General features: G+C 42.3%; 1 protein-coding gene across 1 annotated transcript; it reads right to left on the bottom strand.

Moving 5' to 3' along the window:
* Positions 1-4,196: 4,196 nt before the first annotated feature.
* SOCS4 (suppressor of cytokine signaling 4) lies at positions 4,197-19,556 on the bottom strand. The gene is made up of 2 exons (XM_073638472.1): positions 19,401-19,556; positions 4,197-8,117 (listed from the first exon to the last, which is right to left on the bottom strand). Exon 2 carries the CDS (start codon positions 8,058-8,060, stop codon positions 6,783-6,785), a length of 1,278 nt encoding a protein of 425 aa, XP_073494573.1. The 5' UTR covers positions 8,061-8,117; positions 19,401-19,556; the 3' UTR covers positions 4,197-6,782.
* Positions 19,557-25,105: the final 5,549 nt, after the last annotated feature.

Genomic DNA, 25,105 nt, shown 5'->3' with positions numbered 1-25,105 from the left:
AGAAGAAATATGCTAATCAGGCTGGAAGTACACTGGGGGTGTGAAGAAGCAAACCATTAACACGCCCCCAGTGTACTTCCAGGCTGATTTACACGTCTTTTACACTAGATTTCTCAAGACAGGCACTTTGGATTTCTACTAAAAAGGCGTCATTTTTATTGGCAGACAAGCACCTATACAACCGTACCACTGCTTCCACATGTAAAAATATTTTGTCCAGTTCCTTTAATTCTTAATCACTAATAGCGCCTGTCGTGGGGGATCCTAACTCCCTAATAAATATAAATATATATATATATATATATATATATATATACACATACGCATATCTTTATCATTAGACTAGGACGATGTGGGAAAAAACCGGACAAAAGGGTATTTAACCCCTTAATGACCAGGCCAAATTTTTTAAACCTGACCAGTGTCACTTTATGTAGTAATAACTTTTTTTTGTGTGGTTTTTTTTTTGTGACACATTATACTTTGTGATCATGGTAAATTTAGGTTCATATATGTTTTGCGTTTATTTATAAAAAATATCAGAAATGTGACAAAATAAAAAAAAAAAAAAAAAAAAGTGCAATTTTCAAACTTTCATTGATTATCCCTTTTAACCCAGGAGGAAATTTACAAAATGTATTTTTTTTAGGGACCTGGTCAGTTTTGAAATGACTTTGGGGGTCCTATATATTGGAAACCCACAGAAGTGATGCCATTTAAAAAAATCGCGCCCCTCAACATATTCAAAATGGCTTAGAGGTAGTTTATTAACCCTTCAGGTGCTTTTCAGGAATTAATGCAAAGTGACATGACTGGAATGAAAAAATGTATTTTTATCACCTAAATGTTTCTATCTTCTGAACAGGCCGCTATAGCTGGAAATTATTTGGCCATGAAGTGCCATGGTAAACATCAGGACCGCACAATCAAGATCTCAGGGTGCCGATGGGGTTAAAAAGGAAGCCCCCACACTCTGTTAACCATCTAGATTCTGTAGTCACTATTTCCAGCAATATTTAAGGGGGTAAACAGCCATGGTCGTGCCAACACTGATGGTGGCTGATGCAGCAAGCTGTCAGCCTTAGTGGACAGGTGACAGCGGCTGGATTGTCACCTGTCGGGGGCTGCTAGTCTCTTATATCGCAGGTCAGTTATATGTCGTATTGGCGGTCAGGTTTCCTACATCACTTTACTCCATGTGATTTTACGGCCGCTTGTTAACATATCACTTAATATCCCCATAAAATGAAGGCTGCGCTTGTGGTCAGTGAAGTGACGTGACCTGATCCTCCATTGCATTATCATCCCCATTTGACAGGGAAACTCTGGCCTCGCTCCAGGCAACACGTGGAGGAGCCATAACAAGGCACCTGGGCCGGGTAAGAAGATATCAGACAAGGCATATGAGAGTACATAGTTTGGACTGGATGGGACTAGCCCACGTGCGGCTAACAAATTCGGGTTTTTGCTTTACAGATTCTGTGTGAATATTTGACATCACATTTTTTGCACAGACATGACCCAATCTAAGGGGAGGGATTTTGTGGTCGTTTTTAACACAATTTTGCTTAAGAATACAGATCTGCATACTAGATCTGCATGAAAACAATGCAGTGTGAACATACCCTAAAATCTATCAAAGCTCTTAGACAGAAAACCGGTTGCTCGTGGCAACCAATCAGAGCTCAGGTTTCAGTTTTCAAACTGCTCTAGTAGAAAGTAAGCTGAGCTCTGATTGGTTGCTATGGACGACAAGGATATTTTCTCTTAGATCGTTTTCATAAAGCCTGTAGGCCCCAATTCATCAAGGAGGTTTTTTTTTTTACCAGTTTTCTGGCAAAAAAAAATTGATACATCACAAAAACAAATGTTCATTCTCTTGTCTTAAAGGGTTTTTTTATGGCTCTGTCCCAGAGCCATTGGGACATTTCTGGGGTTTGGGAGTTGTCCCGCTGTCCCAGGATGTCGGTGGTATGTCTGAGCTCGGCGCAGCAGGTGTGATGATGTCACTACATTGCGTCTCCTGCGCTGTCGCACAGAGCAAAAGCTGCTCATTTTGGGAATGGGGCCAGGGAATATTTTTTTTGTAGCCAGGGCACTAATAGGAAGGGGTGTAGGGGCACCATATTTGGAGGGGGAGACTATAGGGACACCCAGGAGGCATCACACTGTGTGGAGGCCATTACAAGGGTATATTTCTGCGTGGGAACACTTAGAGGTTTTATGATAGTGACCATTTCCACAGGTATGGTTGTGGTAGAGGGTAACCTCAAAAACCTATGTCACAAAAGGACAGTCCCATTTCGGACTCTTGCAGAGATTGACATCCATGTGCTAAGTTTAGGGACCAGTCTTAAAGGTGGCGTCACTTGTTAAAAAAAAATAGGTTATGGCAGATAGCGACCGCATGCATCAGGCTTCACTTGATTGCACAACTTTGATGGACATAGGTCAGGGATAATACAATCTTTCCAGATAAGATGTCAGACGGAAATCAGATTCCCTCTGCGTGATGTGACCACTTAAAGATCCTAAAAGAAGTCGCCTTCTTAAAAGCCACACTAGTCTGGGTATGAATGAAGGAAATACTATTGAAATGGCCACAGTCAATAAATCCATTCCCTGAAAGCTTCCTCTCCTCCTGCCCCCCAGAGATCAGGTCTGTAATGTTTATCTTCCAGGATCGGGTTGTAGGAAATTCCCAGAAATTCTCTTGTATCTATGTCGGAATTTCTGCATTGAACAATTTATCACGCGAGACCCCTGGGATGGAGGCCATTTGTATGTCTTAAGGATGGACCATGTGATTTTCATGTTAGCTTGGGTACTAATAGTGAAGGAAAAAATAGCACAAAAATACTGACTGGAGCGTTGTGTTATACAAGCCATGATAAGTCAACAGGGCTACCAAAAATCCCAAGAAGATAACCGACCTATGTCACATTTTAGAGATCATTGTGGAGGGTCTCCAGTGAGATATTAAATATGGCTGCCTCATAGGTCCGTCATAGACAAAATCCCTTTAAAAAAACCCACAAATGTCTAGACTCCTCACTGGAAAGCTATTTGTGATGTGTCCTGTAACATGTCTCATGGGTCATTCATCTCATTGCATACTGTTGGGTCAGAGCTTCTGAATCTCAGCGAGGCCGATGAGTCAGGAGCGATGGCTCATAATGGAATATGGGACCCTCACTATAAAGGTCATTTCCTCCCACTGGGGTTGTAATAAAAAAGCAAATTAAGCAACAGAATTTGCAGCATTATCAACCATGAAACTTTCAGGATGCAAGAAAAAAGCAAAACCAAAGAGGAACACACTACTCCTTTAGTACATCCTATGTTTTCTCTATAGAGATCAGCAGGTCCATCTGGCAGCCACTAATCCATAGTCCCTATTTTAAGACAACGCTCCCTGTCCCAGAAACAGCGCCACCTTTTACATGGGCAGTGTCTGGTATTGCGGCATTCACATAAAGAGATTTCGTCAGCACGAAATGACTGTTCGAACAAAGCACTGCACCTTTTAGGGAACATAGACTTAATAAAAACATACCTTTATTGTCTGAATCTGTTGCATTTGTATGAAATCGTTCTTTATGCAAATGAGGTGTTCAGAGCACCCTGGGCGTGGCTGAGCAGTTCAGTGCACCCTCCCACCTACTTGGATTTTCATCCGTCCCCATCATTTTCCTTGACTGACAGCTCTGACTTTACAGGATGAAGAGAAAGATGCAAAACAAGTAGGTGAGAAGGTGCCTTCAACTGTTTGGTCACTCCCACTGTGTACCGAAACCTCATTAGCATATAAAGAACAATTTCTGACAAACGCACCAACAAATTTGGACACTGAGGGTGTGATTTTTTTTTTTTTTTAATCAGGGCTATATATTCTACAAGGTGCTGGGCTTGTCATTTAGTACTAAAAGACTCCCTAAATGTGGTCTGCAATACCTGACAGATCCTGTGCACAGGAGTGGCGCTGTTTTTCAACATGTCTTCGTAGTGTGGAGATTGTGCTGATTAGATGAGGATGCATGTTATAGGTTGCAAATATTAGAACTACATTTACAATGTAGAGACCAAACTGTGACTGCAGGAAGAGCAAAGCCTCTACAGCCAAGGAACACAGCCTGTACACACACCACGTATAAGACACAACGGATAATTCTGGATCTCGAGTCGGACACGTCACATTACCATAAACGTTATTTATTTTGATCGGTTTTCGGAACACTACATATTGTACACAAGTCACTGTGAATGCAGCAACGGAGCTCGAGGACCAAAGACCAACGTCAGCACTGACCCCAAGAGGGGGTTTCCTGAAAGGTACCTGGGCACATTACCAGGTAACGCATCAGTGGCATCACACCCATGTTATCTTCAGCCCAATGACCTATCACAAGATTTCTATTGTGAGTAAACGTCCCTTTAAATCGGCAGAAAAAAAAAAAGGTTAATGTCAACTTTGGAACTTTGGAAAAAGTGTTTAACGCGAGATTAATAGCAGATGATTATGGGAAGACTATAGGGCAACGAGAGTGTAAGGGAAAGACGTTTGCTTGGATCCAGCTTCAAAAGGTTCCATAGCCACAATAAATTATGCTGGGACTTCTAGTCCTCAATATATTAAGGCGCAGTCAGTGTGGATGGTGGACAGAGTGCAAACCAGGTAGCAGGCCCTACACCTCATCTTATTAAATGGGGAAAAACAAGAAACTTTGCAAATTACTTCTTGTTAAAAAGTCCTCTCTGTTCTCTAGAATGGAAGGATTTTTAATTCTATAGTTTACTGCTTGTTGCCAAGGTTACCGGCCACCTCTGAGGTATGGGGCGTGCACTTGCAGGTTGTTTGCAAAGTCTGCTCTGAAGCTTGCTAGATCCGGCCCCCCTATACTTTTCCCATGCTGCGTAGGCAAAGCTACCCCTTTTGGCAGCACTAGGAAGCGCTCAATTCGGGACTTTGGCTCAGCCAATGCTGCCAGCCCCAAACTATCCATCTTCAGAAGCATAGCACCCTGCAGGAGGCCAGGTGGTAAGGGATTGGGGCGCTCCTGATTGGAACACAACACTGCTATTCCTGCCAACATGCATGCACAGTTTGCCTGAGCATGTATGCATTCTCAGTAAGGACAATTATAGGCCACTGCTAGACCCCTCTAGTGACAGCTTAAACTCAAGAGAGAAAAAAAATGACCAGGCATGTTGAAATCTAACATGTCTGATCCTTCAGTTCTCCAAAATCAGCAATCAGGTTAGTTGGGACACGCGGCATACATTAGATGGTTGGCCAATTGCCAGGTTTGGCGGACCTTCATCTAATGCATATGGAAACCTTTACAATGAGAACCTTTAAATTTCAGGCTCAGACGTGCTCCTCAGGGTACGGTGTTATACCCCTGTGTTTGGCAGTCATGAAATTCAAAAAGTTATTAAAAATTGCCAAAAATGTTATCTCTAGATGGTGTAGCTATAGGAAGTGGAGCATTTGTAGTTCCACCCAGGCCATGGTGCCCAAGGGAACAAAATGGTCCCTCTATCATAGATGAGGACGTGTCCTAAAGGGGTTGTACTGGGCTAGAAAAAAATGTATTTTCTACCACAAACAGCGCCACGCTTGTCCATAGGTTGAATCTGGTATTACAGCACAGTTCCATTAAATTAAATTTGACTAAGCTACAATACAAGACACAACCCGCGACGCTGTTTCTGAACGGAAGCGGATATATTTTTCTAATTAGGGAGCAAAAACCATGGACATGAAATAAATCAACAGGACCTAGCAAATAAAATATTCCCATCCGCCACCTCCTTTTCTGCATCCATGATCCAACGGACTTGTAACGGGCACTATATTAGGAAATATGAGCATGCCGCATGCTGGGAGTTGTAGTTTGACAACAGCTGGAGGTTCACAGCTTGAAGACCTCTGCTTTAGGAGATCATCATCTGAAATGAGAGACCATGGGACGGGATCAATACTCATTATGTGTCAATAATGTCAATAAGTGGTTAAACAGGCTAAAGGGGGGCCATATAGATTGATAGAGCTGGTAGTGATATCTTTTGATTCCCCATACACATGTATGATTGGTTCAGCAGAGCGTGCACTTGTCTTCAAGAGAAGAGAGAGGAAAGCCGCTGCTAGGCACCCCTCTGAGTGGCTTAAATCCCTTTAAAATTCAACATACCCGATCCGTTTTTCTTTTTACCCATACACATAGTTAGTCGCCCTGTCCAGCAGGTTCCACCAACATTCATCTTTAAAACACAGTCATTATGGAGGTCAGTACTAGATAGCATAGTGATTAATGGGTTAAAAAAAAAATCCCTACATGATGGGATTGAGAGCCTTAGTTCTAATATATCTTTAAAACAGTTGGAGCATAATTTTTTCCTGACACCGAGCTCCAAATCCCCTGTATAAATTATACATTTCTGCCATTCAGATGTCACCACTAGAGGGAGCTCACTGTATACTGCTCATATAAAATGTCTGCAGTCAGCTCCCTCTAGTGGTGAAATCATATATTTTAACTCGACACTAGAAAATTGGAGCTTTGTATCAGAAAAAAAAAATAGAACTCCAATCAGTATAAATATAATCTGTAATTCATTAGATCTTTTGGAAGCTAAGGACACATTAGTAATTTCATTTCTAAAATGCTAAAGCTTTGCGGCTAAGGAAGCATCAATGCAAGGGGAGGAGGGGGTCACAAACTTTCATGAGTGAGTAAAACTGAAATTAAAAAAAAAAGAGTTCTTAATAAGTCCAGTTATCACTTGTGGTGCCGCTCGGGTATGTCGACACGGCGGACCCGCACTTTAGACTTGTAATGATATTCCTTCAGGTAAAGTTTCATGGAAGAAGGGATGGGGAGGGAGTCAATGCCATCGTAGTTTGTGGAGCCGCAGATGACGGTTCTGCATATGTGCTGGAGGGAAAAGGGGAATGTCCTGTGCAAAGGGCTGGAGAGAAGGGGCTCGAAGAACATACAAGAGCTGGGGTCTTTGTAATGCTCCAGCAGACCCGTGACGTTGGGCGCGTGGAACACGCACGGATCATGGGCGTCAAAGCTAAAGTTATGGTTCCACTGCTCAATCCGGGCGTGGAGGGAGCGGCTGTAACGTCTAAAACTGACGGAAAACAGGTAGTCTTCCTGTGCCGAGTCCCGTAGTAAAAATGTCCCCTCCGGCTTTCCTTCCAGTAAGGCCTCCGCTGCATACCTGTCCATAACCCCCCAGTAACAGGGGTTATTATTGATCTGGAACAGATCGGGCACCAGACAATGGACGTAATCTATCTGGGTGTGATACTTAGGAGGGGTCGCGGCCTGAAAGATCTCGTCGTCCGGATCCCATCTTGGTTTATTCCTCTTTCGAGAACTTGTACAAAGTGTGAGGACTTCATCGTCCGAGTCAATGTCACTGTCCTCCTTGCTGCCCTGCAAGGCTTTGGTGGTGACAGATTCTACCATATTAACCTCACAAGGCAGGATCTGTCCCTCCGATAACATGTCCTCGTCCCCCTCGGCCATGGCTAGGGGTTCCACCCGAGGAGCGTCTTTCACCACATACTGGGTGTGTGGTTGACTTACGGGGGCTGTGTGTCTTTTGATAAAGTGCCACCTGTAGGCCAGGTCTGATTTGGGGGGAAAGGGGCACTTGTCCAGCATCAGTTCACTTATATGAATTTTCCTTTTGGAAGACAATACGGATTGGTGCCGGCTGCTGCACGTATTTATGGGGAAGCATTGCCCGACAGCGTCTTGTAGCTTCTGCTTCAAAGACCGACCCAAGAGCTTATGTCCACAAGAGCGGTCTAGATCCAGTTCTATGGAGGAACAGCTGTGCGTCCTCTCCTGGCTCCGGCCAGACCCCTCCACTTTGTCCGTAGAGCAGCCAGCACCCTCATCAGCCAAGTGGCCGCTTTTATTCGACCAGGAAAGCTTCTTCCCGCTCCAAACGTATCCATCTTTCCGGTCCGCACTGCGACTACGGCTGCTCTTTGGTCTGACGTCAAGATCGCCGAGCTTCTCCTCGATGTTTTCAGCCATGGTTAAACCTCTGGATGGTGGAGATGTTCACGCCTTTTCCTGGGTTCCCAGCAGGATCTGCATATTGAATAGAATAAAATATTTAGACAAGAACTTTATTTTGCAATTTCTTTACTATTTTCAAGATCTCTGCTTACACTCAGAAGTAGCAAACTATATACACAGCAAGGCTGAGCTGAGAGGAGGATACGGTTGTATCCGGTGTAGACAACGCTCTGGGAGATGAACACATCAGCAGTGTCCGGACAAAGCTGCAATCTGATACAACGTGTCAGGCTGCCGTCACAATGTTTTTACTTGATACAATTGTATCCACTTCTTGGCTGAGAACAGGATTTGCTTTAGGTTTTCAGACTCAAAACATAAGCAGAAGAATTCTACTTTCTGTGTGAAATTAATTAGAAATGTTAAAAAAGGAGAAGAATTTAGAAACAAAATATTATAAAAAGTTGTAAAACTTTTAATGTATTACCTTAAAACCAGAAATCCCTTTAAAACAAAATGCGAGTGAATCAGACTCCGTCTCAAGACTGATAATTAAATCTACATTAATAGTCTGGGAAAACGAAGAGATGTATGCTCAGAATAAATGTAAATTTTATTAAATGGATATTTAAAAAGAAAAATCAATAATTAAAATAAGTAGAGAACCAAGATAAAATTATTCACAAATGGATCAACAATTCAACGCCCCTCTGGAAAGAAGCACTTGCGAAACGGCGTCGTGGGGGTACGTCCTTCTCCACGTGGATCAGCATCACTCATGTCTTTTTAGGACAGAGTTTTATATTTTTAGCTAATCACCATCAGATTCAATTTGTGGATATTTAACCTGATATTATGATCTATATACCTGGTGATGACTTGTTGCCATCAATTATGAGTATTTACTTCCATTCGTTGTTCTAGATATAGTGGGGTTACTAAGGGCTATATATAAAGTTCTCATCCTTTTTTCCTACAAGGTTTTCTACAGTAATATACTACCGTCCCTTTTGCCCTGATGCACTTTAGATGATCTATAAACTTGGCCATGGATAACTACCGTATGTATAGGATGGGATTGTGGTTAATGACATAGAAATTACTTGTGGTCCACTTACCTGGCCTCTACCGAATTGTTTGGTACCTCCTCTATTTCTGTACTTTATTTTACATAATGTACTCTTTTTATGAGTTTGAATTGTTGATCCACTTGTGAATAATTTTATCTTGGTTCTCTGCTTATTTTAATTATTGGTTTATTTATTTTTTAAACATCTATTTAATAAAATGTACTTTTATTCTGAGCATACATCTCTTCGTTTTCCCAGACTATTAGTATAGTCCAGGGAGTTGTGTTTTTGTATTGTTTCTGAAGTGGTATGCATTAGTACTTGTAATGGGACTTTTTGTGTTAATGATAATTAAATCTGTACTTTCCCTCGGAATCAATAAAATGTATCATATGGTATAAATGGGACCTGGTAGAAGGACAGACAAGGTTGGGGCACCAATATGAGGCTGGTCTTCAGTGGTCTGGCCAAGGTTAGGTCTCCATAAGGGACCCTGCATTTTTACAATGTATTGTGGCTTCTGTTTGATAATCTGATTTTTAGCTCTTTCCGAGTCACCATTCAGAGGCAGCTTTGTATCTTGGACCTCTAAACTAGTCCTAGCATACGTACAGAGTGCGCCCACTGTCTACAAATCCCACCAAACACGCTATGTATTGTCCAAAACCAATGACTACTTCAGATCAGAGTCAGATAACTGAGAAGCGAGGGCTTCACTAACGCATTATATTAGTGACATCAACCACAGAGGAAGCTGAAAAGGGAACCACTAACTAATTCCACAGCTCCCAAACCTCCAGCACCTTGTGGAGATGACTCACTGGTCATCTCACAGAGCAAAAAAAAATCCCAAAACACTGTGAATAGAGTTCTTCAGGGATCCCGCAATACTTCACATCACATCCAGCAATAACCTCATGTATAAAACCTTCTGAAAGCAAACAAAAGCTGCAATCTGATGACATTTACAAGTAATTGCCCCTACAAGGGTTATCAAATGTCGTGGATCGGTCACTATTGCACTTTTTCACTCACTTGGACCCAAGCAATGCTTTATAGTAGACAACAATATAACTTTTGTCCAAGTAAACATGGTGTGATCATGGTGTCTACCATACGTCTGTCACCCCCAAAACTTTTATTTAAACTATTTTATATAAAAATTCAGGGGATTTAGCCCCTATAAAAATCATCCCTGTAATATAGTCTTTGCGCGCTTAGTTTTTCAGAATATATGTTTTATTTCTTAGGCATATGAGGGAGCTTCGGTGCACCCTTGGAGTGGCCATGGACTCAGTGCACCCCTCCAAACCACCATTGTGCACACCTCTCCTTATGTGGACTGACAGCGCTCGCTTGCTGCCGTCTTCATTTACCATTTGTTACACTTCCATGTATCAGTGAGCGAGCAGCAGCTAAAGACAGCAGGGAGGGATGAGAGCGCACTGACACTGTGCACACGCACGCGCTGGCCTCCTGCGGTGTCAGTGCACAGATGTAGGGCCAAGGATTCAGTCCAGAGAGCACTCGCTCTGGGCAAGTGAGTGCTGTCAATCAACATGAACGGGTAGTGTACTGCATGCAGACCGAGCGGGGTGTAATGATGCACTTGGCCACACCAAGGGTACACCAAAGTGCCTAAGAAATAAAAAGCTTTTTTTTTTAAAACTAAGCAAGTAAAAACTATATTACAGGGATGATTTTTTATAGTGGCTAAGTCCCTAATATGACTGAGTTTTGGTAGTGACAGGCACCCTTTAAATATGCACAAGAGTGCAAGTATAATGTCCTTCATCGAGTCAGACACTGCAAGGCACCTAAAGCAATGGTGCACGGCCATGATGCATAAAAGCATTGCAAAGCAAGATCCATTTGGGGATAAAACTAATAGCATTGCAAAACCTAAATTCCGCAAAGAAAAGAAAAATGTAGAGAAATCTGCAGCAGTAAATGTCATTGCAGAAGAGGAGCTGATTCGCTTCACTATTTACCCTTGGCAGGGGCGGAACTACCGCCCGTGCAGCCGGTTCATTGAACGGGGGCCCCGAGGGAGAGGGGGCCCCTCCAGCCTCCAGCAGGGCCGCCATCAGGGCATGACTGCCCTGACTCCAGTATGGGGCCCGGCCGGTAGGGGCCCCCTCGGAGCCCCCCCTCTTGTGCGTCTCTCTCCTCTCCTCTCCTCCCCTCTAAGCGCCGGGTCCGGGACATCTCAGCAGGAGCCTTTATGATTCCCCTGACTTCCGGTCATGTGACCGCGCCGTCACATGACCGGAAGTCAGGAGAACCTGCTGTCAGCGATTTGGACGAGCGCCAGGATTCTGCAGGGATCGCATGGGGGTAAGTATAACAAGTTTTATTTTTTTTTTAAATACAATTAACTAGGAGTGGGGGGGAATGGGAGATGCACATGGGGGGGGAAATGGGAGATGCACATGGGGGGGGGAAATGGGAGATGCACATGGGGGGGGAAATGGGAGATGCACATGGGGGGGGGGAATGGGAGATGCACATGGGGGGGGAATGGGAGATGCACATGGGGGGGGGGAATGGGAGATGCACATGGGGGGGTGGATGGGGGATGCACATGGGGGGGGAAATGGGAGATGCACATGGGGGGGTGGATGGGGGATGCACATGGGGGGGATGGGAGATGCGGGGGGGAGAGGGATGAGAGAGGTGCACATGGGGAGGGGAATGGGAGATGCACATGGGGGGGAGGGGGATGAGAGAGGTGCACATGGGGGGGAATGGGAGATGCACATGGGGGGAGGGGGATGAGAGAGGTGCACATGTGGGGGAGGGGGATGAGAGAGGTGCACATGTGGGGGAGGGGGATGAGAGAGGTGCACATGGGGGGGATGAGAGTGGTGCACATGGGGGGGTGGTGAGAGCTGCACATGTGGGGGGATGAGAGATGCACATGGGGTGGGATGAGAGAGGGGCACATGTGGGGGAGGGGGATGAGAGATGTGCACATGGGGGGGTGAGAGCTGCACATGGGGGAATTGGGAGAAAATGAGCTGCACATGGGGGAATTGGGAGTAGGGGGATAATGAGCTGCACATAATGAATGTGGGGTGGGGGAGAGTAAATGATAAATGATGATTGGGTGGGGAGAGCTCGGACATGATATAATGAATTGGGGCAGGGGGTGCATGTAAATAATGAATGCGGGGAGCAGGAAGTATAGAGTAGGGGGCGTTGCGGATGCAGGAGTGTAACTGGTAACAAATTGGTGGAAAGAGTAGAGGTTCTAATTAAATTATATATTAAGTGCCTATTTACAGTTAATGGGGGCACCGTGGTGGATTACAATTTATATTTGGAATGGTGGGTAGCATAATAACTATATATTAATGGTGGGTGCACGTCTGTATTCAGCTGCGTAATGTAGAAGTTGGGGAATGTGCTCTAGATAACTGTGTTATTTTATGCAGAGACGAGTCCTGGCTGGAAGACGTGATGGCGGTCTGTGCTGGATGAAGGAGAAAAGCGTAGCTGAAGGACTTCACCTAGAGACGTCACCAGTGAGTCAGTGTATTACATGTACACTTACACTATATACTATGTACCGGGCTCCTGTGTATAATGTCACTGGTGATCACTGTATTACCTGTACACTGACACTATATACAGAGCTCCTGTGTATAATGTCACTGGTGATCACTGTATTACCTGTACACTGACACTATATACAGAGCCTCTGTGTATAATGTCACTGGTGATCACTGTATTACCTGTACACTGACACTATATACAGAGCTCCTGTGTATAATGTCACTGGTGATCACTGTATTACCTGTACACTGACACTATATACAGAGCTCCTGTGTATAATGTCACTGGTGATCACTAGATTACCTGGACACTTAAATTATACATACCATGTATAGAGCTCCCGTGTATAATGACACTTATGGTAATATTAGTAATGTGGTGGTAATATTAGTAATGTGGTGGTAATATGTGGTCTGGTCATGGTGTGGCAGTTTTTCTTCCTTCTGTGTGGTATTATTCGGTCACTATGTTGTGGTAATATGTGGTCTGGTCATGGTGTGGCGGTATTCCCTGTATGTGGTATTATTGGTCATTTAAAAAAAAAAATGTATATGACACATTCCCTTAAAGAAAACGAAATAAAAATATATCTAAAAAGAGTATTGGATATTTTAAGAAAATTTTAATAGGTTAGAGTAGGGCCCAGCCAGAAGAGTCTACCTTATCGTGGTGGCGGCTTTAAAAATCTTTTGGCCAAAACAAAAGCTGCTGGCTATGTATGTGGCGCCGTCACATGACTGAACGTCAGGAGAGCCTGGTGGTAGCGACGTGGACGTGCGCCAGGATTCTGCAGGGATCGCATGGGGGTAAGTATAACAAGTTTTATTTTTTTTAAATACAATTAATTAACTAGGAGTGGGGGGAATCAGAGATGCACGGGGGGGATGAGAGATGCACATGGGGGGGGGATGAAAGATGCACATGGGGGGGATGAGAGATGCACATGGGGGGGGTGAGAGATGCACATGGGGGGGATGAGAGATGCACATGGGGGGGATGAGAGATGCACATGGGGGGGGATGAGAGATGCACATGGGGGGGGGTTATGTTTACATAACTTTGTTGCCTTATGAAGGGCAGGGGGGGGGCCCCAAAAATTTCTTGCACAGGGGCCCACTACAGTCTGTGTCCGCCCCTGACCCTTGGTATTGGAAAGGGTCAAATCCGCAAAATCACAGTGCCCCTCAAGGAAAAAGAAGGAGCAGGAGAGTGGAGACCCCTATTTTAGTGCTCAACAGCAATCCTATGTATCACCTACACATTGAAATGACAAGAAATAGCTCCCTTTTGACAAGAACGCTCTCAGATGTTCTCCATTAGCAGCGATCTCTGCCTTACAAGTCCAGACAAGCACAAAGCAAGACACAAGAGAGGGGGGAAAAGACCTTGGACAGAAGGGGGCAATGTACACAAGCAATACATAATGCCATGTTCCTATAAAGCACATAGTAACGTTAACCGTTTCCGCACAGCGAGGGAAGCCGGAGACGTTTCTCTGAATGCAGAGAGCAGCGTGTGAATGAACCCTGAGCCCATTGATAAAATGTTCTTCTGCAGAGCGGCCATTACCCCGCTCCAGTCACCTACACAATTCACACAAGATTCAGCTTTTTTGCTGACTTCATGCAAGAGAGAATTTGCAGGGAATGTCAATGAAGCTGCCTGATGAATGAGAGGGGGCAAATGTATGGATTTCTGCATGATGCCCATTTATAGGTACCTGGTTGCATGGCCGTGGGGGGTGGAGGGGATCTTCTGCTCTGCCCACCCCTTGCAGGTAAAAAAAAAAAGTCCTTATTTGCTGCAAAGAAATTACCCTTCCATGGTGCCCATTGGAGTCAACAAGCTACTATTGCACATGTATGAGCCAGGTCGACCAATGCAAGAGACTGTATTAACAATATGGACACATAGGATGTACAATCCCTTTAACCTAACGGATTACATTTGCCGACACTCTCATGGTGGCCATGCACATTACAAACAATCTAACGTATATATGGGTGTCCTTACTCTCTACCCACAACAGATATAAAAAAAAGATCAGGCATACTGAGTTTCAATATGCCCGATCCTTTGGCTTTCAAGTAAGATAAGTCGCTGTTAGGTGTTTTGCTGCAGCTAATTCATCTCTTCCTACGGAAAACACATCCAATCACGGCCAAGCTTTGCATATGGGTGAGGTTAGCTGTGTACCAATGCTTGGACCAAGGGTTTGTCTGGTGCAACTGTCCTATTCTAATATATACCCTGCATATAGACGACTTTTTCTTAATACCGTGAGAACAAGAATAAATTATACCGACACATACTGCCTAATGTAGACAAACTTTTGGCATATGACAAGCCCATTATGCACAATATGTCCCACAAACAAGCATGAAGCCAAATGTCTAGTGTAGACGGCCAACAGTCACCATCAGGAGGAAGCTGCATCCTATAGAGATAAGCGGCACAATACTGTCTGGCAGCCGACCATCTCCACCCCCCTATTAAAATATCATGGGATTCCGGCAAAGGGATGATGGCAGTAGAACTAAGGCCTAATAGAAAGCAGCTGTAAAACTGGAAAAGCTGATTCACGAGTCCCAGCCATGAACATGATTTAATGCAGGAAATCATGAGCCACACAAGGCAGCGAGGAGACATGAAACAGACTTCAGTTGTGTTGCAATGAGACAATTGTAGGATGCTCAGAGTGAATATGGAGAAAGCTGCACATACTCAATGGCTGCTGGTGCCAAGCCCAGAATAAGCCCACGATATGGCCGAAAGAAAGCGGTGCAGAGCGTTTATCAGCACTCATCCTACAATTATATCTTGCAGCTTCACAATGTTTGGACGGGTTTCTCAAAAAAAGTAGCCATGCTTTACTAATCATTTGTAGCCCCAAATTCCAAGGAACAACATCACCTATTCACAGAATGTGTGACCAGCGATGGGACCCCCCAATGAGGACAGGGGTCGTGCACAAGCCACCTCTGCACCATTCTCTTCTATGAATGTTTGGAAGCGGTAGTGCGCATGCACAGTAAACGTAGCGATGGTCACATGCACTATGGTGCCATTCATACAGGGGACAAGAGGCCACAATTCATGAGATTGGTGCAAGTCCAAATTATCATGATTCCTCCTATCAAAGTGTCTGTTCGCAGTGCAGCCAACAGGGGCGTGCTAAGCTGTCATTATGGTGATTGACAGCTCAGCCATCTAATCAGATCTTGGGGCATGCTAAGCTGTCAGTGTCTTGAGTGACAGTTTAGCAGTCCAATCAGGACCAGGGTGTGCCAGGGCTTCATCCATGTGTCTCCTGTCCAGAGTAATTACCTGGCTATTTAGCCAACTCTCTGCCTTAGATTGCTGCCAATTGTAGTTTTTTTCAAGAGGTGTGTGTTTCTTCTTTGCTCCTAGACTTGTATTCTGATCTTTGTTGTTCGACCTCGAATTTGCCTTTGACCATCTGTTTGCCTAGCCCCTCTGTCGTTATCCACTACCTTCTTAGAAATTTGACCCCGGACTGTGCCCTGACTACGCCTTTGTCCCTCCCCTCTGTCTATGACCTCGGACCTCTTGACTACCCAGCCTCATGTGCGTGAGCTATGTTGTACTTCCCTGCACATCAGGTATCTGGCAACGCCACGGTAGTCCCCCTTTATCTTGGAGGGGATTCCATAGGCCCCATCGATTAGAACGTTATGGTATACAGTCATGGCCGAAAATGTTGGCACCGTTGAAATTTTTCCAGAAAATGAAGTATTTCTCCCAGAAAATTATTGAAATTACATGTTTTATTATATACATATTTAATTCTTTTGTGTGTATTGGTACAACACAAAAAAAAGGGGGGGGGGGTAGCAAATTGGACAAAATTTCTCACAAAAGCCCAAAAATGGGCTGGACAAAATTGGTGGCATCTTTCCAAAATTGTGGGTAAATAACTTTGTTTCAAGCATGTGATGCTTGTTCAAACTCATCTGTGGCAAGTAAAAGGAGTGGGCAACATGAAAATCGCACATGAAACCAGATAAAAAAGGGAAGAAGTTGACTCAATCTTTGCATTGTGTGTCTGTGTGTTCCATATAAAGCGAGGAGAAGAGAACTGTCTGAGGACTTGAGAACCAAAATTGTTGAACAATATTAACAATCTAAAGGTTACAAGTCCATCTGAAGAGATCTTGATGTTCCTTTGTCCACGGTGTACAACATAATCAAGAAGTTTACAACCCATGGCACTGTAGCTAATCTCTCTGGACGTGGATGGCAGAAAAAAATTGATGAAAGGTTGGAACGCAGGATAGTCCGGATGATAGATTAGCAGCCCCAATCAAGGTCCAAAGAAATTCAAGCTGTCCTGAAGACTCAGGTGCATTAGTGTCAGCACGAACTATCCGTCGACATTTGAATGCAATGAAACGCTATGACGGGAGACCCAGGAGGACCCCACTGCTGACACAGACATAAAAAAGCTAGATTGCAGGTTGCCAAAATCCTTCTGGGAAAGCGTCTCGTGGAGAGATGAGAACAAAATAAAGCTTTTTGGTAAAGCACATCATTCCATTGTTTAGTGAAAATGGAATGAAGCATACAGAGAAAATATCACAGTACCTACAGTCAAATATGATGGTTCAAACATGTTTTGGGGTTGTTTTCCTGCCTCTGGCACTGGGTGCCTTAACTGTGTGCAAGGCATCATGAAATCTGAAGATTACCAAAGGATTTCGGATCATGATGTAGTGCCCAGTGGCAGAAAGCTGGGTTTGCATCCTATGTCATGGGTCTTCTAGCAGGACAATGACGTCAAATATACTTCAAGAAGCCCCCAGAAATGGATGGAAACATAGCGCTGGAGAGTCCTGAAGTGGCAGCAATGAGTCCGGATCTAAATCTCATTGAACACCTGTGGAGAGATCTTACAATTGCTGTTGGGAGCACATATGAGAGACCCGGAGCAGATTGTAAGAAGAGTGGTCTGACAATCTAGTTGAGGTGTAAGAAGCTTGTTGGTGGTTATAGGAAGCGATTGATTTCAGTTATTTATTCCAAAGGGGGTAACCAAATATTAAGTTGAGAGTGCAACAATTTTATCCGCCCCATTTTGGGGATTTAGTGTGAAATTGTTAAATTTGCCTTTTTTTTCTCTTTTTTTTTTGTTTATTTCAATACACACAAAGGAAATTAACATGTGTATAACAAAACATGCAATTGCAAAAATTTTCGGGGAGAAATACTTCATTTTCTGGAACAATTTCAAGAGTGCCAACACTTTTGGCCATGACTGTCTGTATATTTTGTGATGACACGGTACGACCCCTTTAACTTTTGATAATATGAGAACATTAGTCTGGCTGAGACTCCAGGCACACAACCGAATAATGGGTCCATCTTGTAAATGGACCGTAATGTTCTGGAAAACCCCCCACAGTGCAGCCTCCGCGCCCGTACAATGCCTACAATACTGAATTATTCATCAGTGACTTCCGCTGCCACTGCTGGTAAGTGACAGAAAATCTCGCATCTGTAGTTCCTCTAGTGAACAATTAGTGGTCGCCGCTTCCGTCCGGAGCTTTAAAACTCTGCCTTTATTTCCACTCCGCGCAGGAACTGTCACATTCACTGCAAATTCTAACCTAAATAATTGTTGTCTGCTGACCCATTAACCAACAAAAAAAATAAATGTATATCCACAAATCACCCCAAGACCTGCTCAATTACAGAATCACTGGGTGATCGTGAGAACGAAAAAAAAAATTCTAAAAAAAAAAATAAATGAAAAATAAAAGTAGCACAATGACTCGTGGTGAAAAGTTGTCACTATCTGCACGGTTTAAAGGTCCAGGACTATAATTCCTTAGGTCAATGTATCTATGCAATCGGTTTGGAAAGTCCCTCAGTGAGGTAATCTGTCATTTATCTACATGTTAAGGATTAGTTTGGTAAAAAAGAAAAAAAAAATACAATACAAGATGGTTTGAAAAATATAACAAAAATAAATAAACAATATATATTTTTATTTATTTCGATTTTTAGAAATACAGAAAATTATTTAATATATTTATACATTTTTATATTAATTTAGTATCACATCTATAAATGCATAAATATTATTTATGCATTTATAGATATGATATTAAATTACTATAAAAATGCATAAATATATTAAATTAATTCAATTAAAATACATAGTGTTACCAATATTATTACTGCTTTTATCGTATTTAGAATTCGTTTATTTCTTACAGAAAATACTAAATAAAAAACATAAAACAATAAAATCTTGCACCCAGTGTTAAAAAAAAAAAAAATACATAATATTACAAACGGTATTTGTAAAGGTTGTAACGGTTATATTGATCTAATAAAAAATAATTATATTCTGAACATTTAGACTATTTGTGAATATGATGGAAAGCGTGAGAGTTAAAGAGACGCATAGAAATGAATGGTAAATAATTCAGATATTAATAGGTTGTTAGAAGATTAAGAGCCGATGGACACAGGACGCAGATTACACGGATGTGCCGGGGACTTCGGATCAGTCCGGATCTATAATAGCCCTTGTGCCCCTATGTCCAGCCGCGGGGGGCTTAGTATGGGGGGATCATATTGTACAGCACATAATACAGCACAAGGGCAGGAAGAGCCCAGAACTAAGAACACACCTATCCCTGTGCCCCCAGAAGCCGCTGGGTACAGTGTAGCCCCCACATCTGCCCTGTGCCCCTCTCACCTTCTATCTGGGTCCCAGCACTGGATCCAATCCGCTGCTCTGTGGCCAGAAGAACAAAGGAAAGAAGATGTAAGGAGAGCAAGCAGGGAGCAGCCACAGAGCCCAGCCAGCAGCCATTTCCTGTACACACAACTACATTACCCAGACTCAGCCCACAGCTCCCAGCATGCACTGCGCACTGAGACCTTTTATTTTTAACCCCTTAGTTGCTCAAAAAATTTTTATTATTATTTACTGATTTTACTGTTTTTGTTTTCTTCATTGAATTTTTTTTTTTTTTTTGCAATTACACATGTTTTGTTATACACATGTTTAGTTCCTTTGTGTGTATTGGAACAACACATAAAAAAAAAATGAGAAAAAAGTCAAATTGGACATAATTTCACACAAAAATCCAAAAATGGTTTGGACAAAATTGTGGTTAAACAACTTTGTTTCAAGCATGTGATGCTCGTTCAAACTGACCTGTGGCAAGTAACAGGCGTGGGCAACATGAAAATCACACTTGAAACCAGATTAAAAGGAGATAAGTTGACTCAATCTTTGCCTTGTGTGTCTGTGTGTGCCACACTAAGCATGAACAACAGAAAGAGGAGAAGAGAACTGGCTGAGGACTTAAGAACCAAAATTGTTGAACAATCTCAACAATCTGAAGGTTACAAGTCCATCTCCAGAGATCTTGATGTTCCTTTGTCGACAGTGCGCAACATAATCAAGACGTTTACAATCCATGGCACAGTAGCTAATCTCCCTGCACGTGGAAAGCAGAGGAAAATTGATGAAAGGTTGCAACGCATGATAGTCCGGATGGTGGATAAGCCGCCCCAATGAAGTTCCAAAGAAATTCAAGCTGTCGTGCAGGTTCAGAGTGCATCAGTGTCAGCACGAACTATCTGTCCACATGTGAATGAAATGGGACGCTATGGCAGGAGTCCCAGGAGGACCCCACTGCTGACACAGAGACATAAAAAAGATAGACTGTAGTTTGCCAAAATGTATGTGAGAAAGCCAAAATCCTTCTGGAAAAGAGTCTTGTGGACAGATGAGACTAAGATAGACCTTTTTGGTAAACCACATCATTTTGCTGTTTACTGAAAACGGAATGAGAAAAGAACACAGAGCCTACAGTCAAATGTGGAGGTTCAAAGATGTTGTGGGGTTGTTTTCCTGCCTCTGGCACTGCATGCCTTGACTGTATGCAAGGTATCATGAAATCTAAAGATTACCAAAGTATTTCGGATCATGATGTAGTGCCCAGTGTCAGAAAGCTGGGTTTGCGTCCTATGCCATGGGTCTTCCAGCAGAACAATGACTCCAAACATACTTCAAGAAGCCCCCAGAATTGGATGGAAACATAGCGCTGGAGAGTTCTGAAGTGTCAGCAATGAGTCCGGATCTAAATCCCATTGATCACCTGTGGAGAGATCTTACAATTACTGTTGGGAGAAGACGCCTTCACATATGAGAGACCTGGAGCAGTTTGTAGAAGAGCCCAAGATTCCAGCTGAGCAGTGTAAGAAGCTTGTTGGTGGTTATAGGAAGCGATTGATTGGAGTTATTTATTCCAAAGGGGGTAACAAAATATTAAGTTGAGGGTGCCAACAATTTTATCCGGCCCATTTTTGGGGTTTTAGGTGAAATTATGTCCAATTTGCCTTTTTTTCTCTGTTTTTTCTTTTTTTTGTGTTGTTCCAATACACTCAAGGGAAATAAACATGTGTATAACAAAACATGTGTAATTGCAATAATTTTCTGGGAGAAATACTTCATTTTCTGGAACAATTTCAAGGGTGTCAACACTTCCGACCATGACTGTATATTGATATTTGATAGAGAAAGATGGAGTAGATGAATATACATGAGATGTATGTAAAGATAGATATAAGATGTATAGATATACTGATATTTGAAAAAGAAATCAGATAGATACAGACAAAGAGATAGAGAAGATTGTTAGAAGATAAGATGAGACAGTGGGCTGGATAGATAGATACAGATAGATACAAGATAGAAGATAGATACAGATAGAGATAGAGAGAGAGAGAGCGAGAGAGATAGATAATAGATAGATGGATAGATAATAGATACAGGTATATAATAGATAGATAGATACATAGATAGATGATAGATACATAGATGATAGATACATAGATGATAGATACATAGACAACAGATAGATAATAGATAGATACAGATAGATGATAGATAATAGATACAGGTAGATAATAGATAGATGGGTAGGTATGAGACAGGTTGATATACAGAGAGATAGATATTAGAGAGATGTGATATGAGAGATGACATCGCAGATAGAGGAATGAGACATGTTATATAGGCAGACAGCAGGTATGAGACAGCTGGATACAGTGGCTGCTGGATGGATTTCCCTGGTAATGTGGTGCCAGGAGAACATTAGTTGACAGATTTGCCGTTCAGGAGTTTGGGAGAGCTGAGTGCCGGCCGCTTGTGTCCATCTTGATATTATTATAACCAGATAATGACGACGGTATTGTTCCGTTGCTCTTTTTTTTTTCTATTCCCATTGGACAATACGAACATTGAAAGAATTGGTGAATCATTCTTTATGGAAAACTCCCAGAGAATTTCACAATATGGGAATTGCAGCTCCAGCTCCGCTGCTTTCTGTAACTATAATCGGAGGAAGAAATTTGGAAAACGATACTGAAAAGAATCAGAAGGTGCAGAGGTAGCATGCACAACCGGGCCCCGTGGGGTGTAGAGCCCCTCTACCACATAAGAAGACCCCAGCGCCTCACATGGCACACACCACAGGGCCCTTACAGCTTTTGCACTGGGGCGCAGGAGCTCCCGGTTTCCATCTGGCCTGTACTTGGACTTTCCTCTCTCTGGACACAAGATTAGTTTCCTTTTTTTCACCTTAACCATAAGTTACAGTTTCAGGGATACCTGCAATCATCTTTGGAGATGTCTCCCTCCCCTCCTACTTATGTAGATGCTATACCATGATGTCATCATATAGTTGGAGTGTGACATCATGAATCCTGGGACACGGAGGCTCAGGACTGTTCCTCTGATGTTCTTTGCTTGCAATTCAACCCACAAAATGTTCCCAAAACCTAGATCCATAAACATCCATCTTAAAAGTTTCTTCCCTTAAAGGGGTTTTCAGCGTTCATGAATATTTTTTTTTTTATTTCTCCATTTCCCCTAGAATTAAAATGAAGCAAGTTTGCAAATAGTCTGAATTCAATGATCTTCTGCAGCAGTGTGCAGAGCTGTGCATCACCATGGTTACAGACTACAAACAAACCCTGTGTAGTCAGATCAAGAATTTTAAGTCTGGATGTTTTACTGTGTAAGGCTATGTTCACACATCACGTTTTTTTTCAGCGTTTTTTTGCTTCAGATTTTTATGCAAATTTTCAGCTGCGTTTTGCAGTACCAGCAAAGTCTATGAGAAACCAAAATTCTCTGTTCACACATCATGTTTTTTTTTGTTGCTGCGTCTTTTGTGGCTTGCATGTTGTTGTTTTTTTTAAATCGAGCACGTCATTTGTTTCAGCGTTTTTTCACCCATAGGAAGTAATGGGTGGTGAAAAAAATGCTGAAAAAACGCACCAAAATTTGCATCAGCGTTTTTGATGGCAAAATAGAATGGGGTTCTTTTTTTTCACAGAACTTTATGTACATGAATAAATAGAAACAGAAGGACAGCGAAAAAAAAGGCTGAAAAAATTGCATATAAAAAGCATCAAAACTGAACAAAATGCCCCTGAAGATAACATTTTGCTGCAGATTTGTGATGCAACAAAAAAAAATGATGTGTGAACATAGCCTTACGAGGCAGATTGGCTATTCAGGAGTCCGAGGAAGAAGGTTGTTTCCACCCGTGACAGTAGCCAGTCTGGCCATCACCCACATATTTCATGCTAGCCCCCCTGTGTTGTGGTATAAGACCCCCGGGGCAGTGTGCACTGCGAGGGCTCATCCAATATTCCAGACAGACTTGTATACAACAATAAACAAGACGCTGTCAGTTTTTTGCAGAAATTTTTGCTAGAAATGAGACAGAAGCGTCATTGTACCCGACATCTGACACAGGGAAAAGCCCATTTTGCAAGACAGAATGACTTTTGTCCTATCACCGACTGACCGCCTGCAAGATTCCTAAGCTGCAATAACTGTAGCCATGGGGAATGGACCCCTGTGTGTACCACACTGTACAAGCTTAGATACAGTGGCTCATCAGACAGTATCACACACGATAGGCCTTGATACACTACTTATTAGACAGTATCACACATGATGGGCTTAGATACAATGGTCTAGCACGCTGTGTTACTCATTATAGACTGTATCACACATGAAAAGTTTAGATACACTGGATCAGCAGATAGGATCAGACATGATACCATTAGATATAATGGCTCATCAGACAGTATCACACTTAGATACACTACTTATCAGACAGTATTACAAATTGTAGGCTTAGATACCATGGCATAGCAGACTGTGTTACACATTATAAGTTTAAGTACAAAGGCTTAGTAAATAGTATCACACAATAAGATTAGATACACTGGTTTAGAAAACAGTATCACACATGATAGGATTAGATACATTTGCCCAGCAGACAGTATAACACATGATAGGGTTAGATACACTGGCCCAGCAGACAGTATCACACATGATGGGGTTAGATACACTGGCCCAGCAGACAGTATCACACATGATAGGGTTAGATACACTGGCCCAGCAGACAGTATCACACAGGCTAGGGTTAGATACACTGACCCAGTAGACAGTATCACACATGATGAGGTTGGATACATCGACTCAACAGACAGTATGACAATATTGAATTAGACACGTTAACTCAGCAGACAGTATCCCACAATAGGCTTAGATACAATGGCTCAGCAAACAGTATTAACACATAATAGGTTTAGATACAGCGGCTCAGCAGCTCACTGTCCTGGAGCATCATTGTAGAACGTTATCCAGTAACAGTACATGATGGGAGTTGTAGTGCTGCCAGCTTCTCTGTGATTGTTTTGCACATGATAAATAGATCGTCAGCAAACTGTTGAAATCATTATGTAATGGTAATTCTGTGTATTCCCCAAATAATCTCCTGGAAATTTTTTAGACTTTTGCAGAGTTAGGGATTTTTTTTTTTCATGTCATTTATTTTTCCGGGTATATTTCAAGACCAGGATGATAAATATGTATTAGAAATACTCTGGTTAAGAGCAACGTATTGTGTAATGGAGGCTGGGTTTCCAAAAGTATATATACACTATATGCGTTAGTACATAAACTGTGTATGTGTGTGTGTGTGTATATATATATATATATATATATATATATATATATATATATATATGTGTGTGTGTATATGTATGTACATAATAAATAATATATATATCCTGACTGTAGATTTGTACATAATAAATATACATATATATATATGTGTGTGTATGTATGTGTGTACATAAATATATATGTATCCTGACAGTAGACGTGTGTGTGCGCATATATATAAATGTGTGTATATAATATGTTTGTGCGTGTGTATATATATATATATATATATATATATATATATATATGTGTGTTAGTACATAATGTGTGTGCGTGTGTGTGTATATATATATATATATATATGTGTGTGTACATAAATAAATGTATATATGTATCCTGACTGTAGGTATATATATATA

This window comes from Phyllobates terribilis, unplaced genomic scaffold, assembly GCF_046119375.1.
Source record: "Phyllobates terribilis strain yellow unplaced genomic scaffold, ASM4611937v1 Scaffold_7__3_contigs__length_470593459, whole genome shotgun sequence".
Classification (NCBI taxonomy): Eukaryota; Metazoa; Chordata; class Amphibia; order Anura; family Dendrobatidae; genus Phyllobates; species Phyllobates terribilis.
Note: the sequence above shows the minus strand (reverse complement) of the source record. Positions and strands in the feature narration are given on the sequence as shown.

Bases quoted from the DNA above. Each gene is read 5' to 3' on its own strand.
- SOCS4 (XM_073638472.1), bottom strand. From the start codon at position 8,060: ATGGCTGAAAACATCGAGGAGAAGCTCGGCGATCTTGACGTCAGACCA.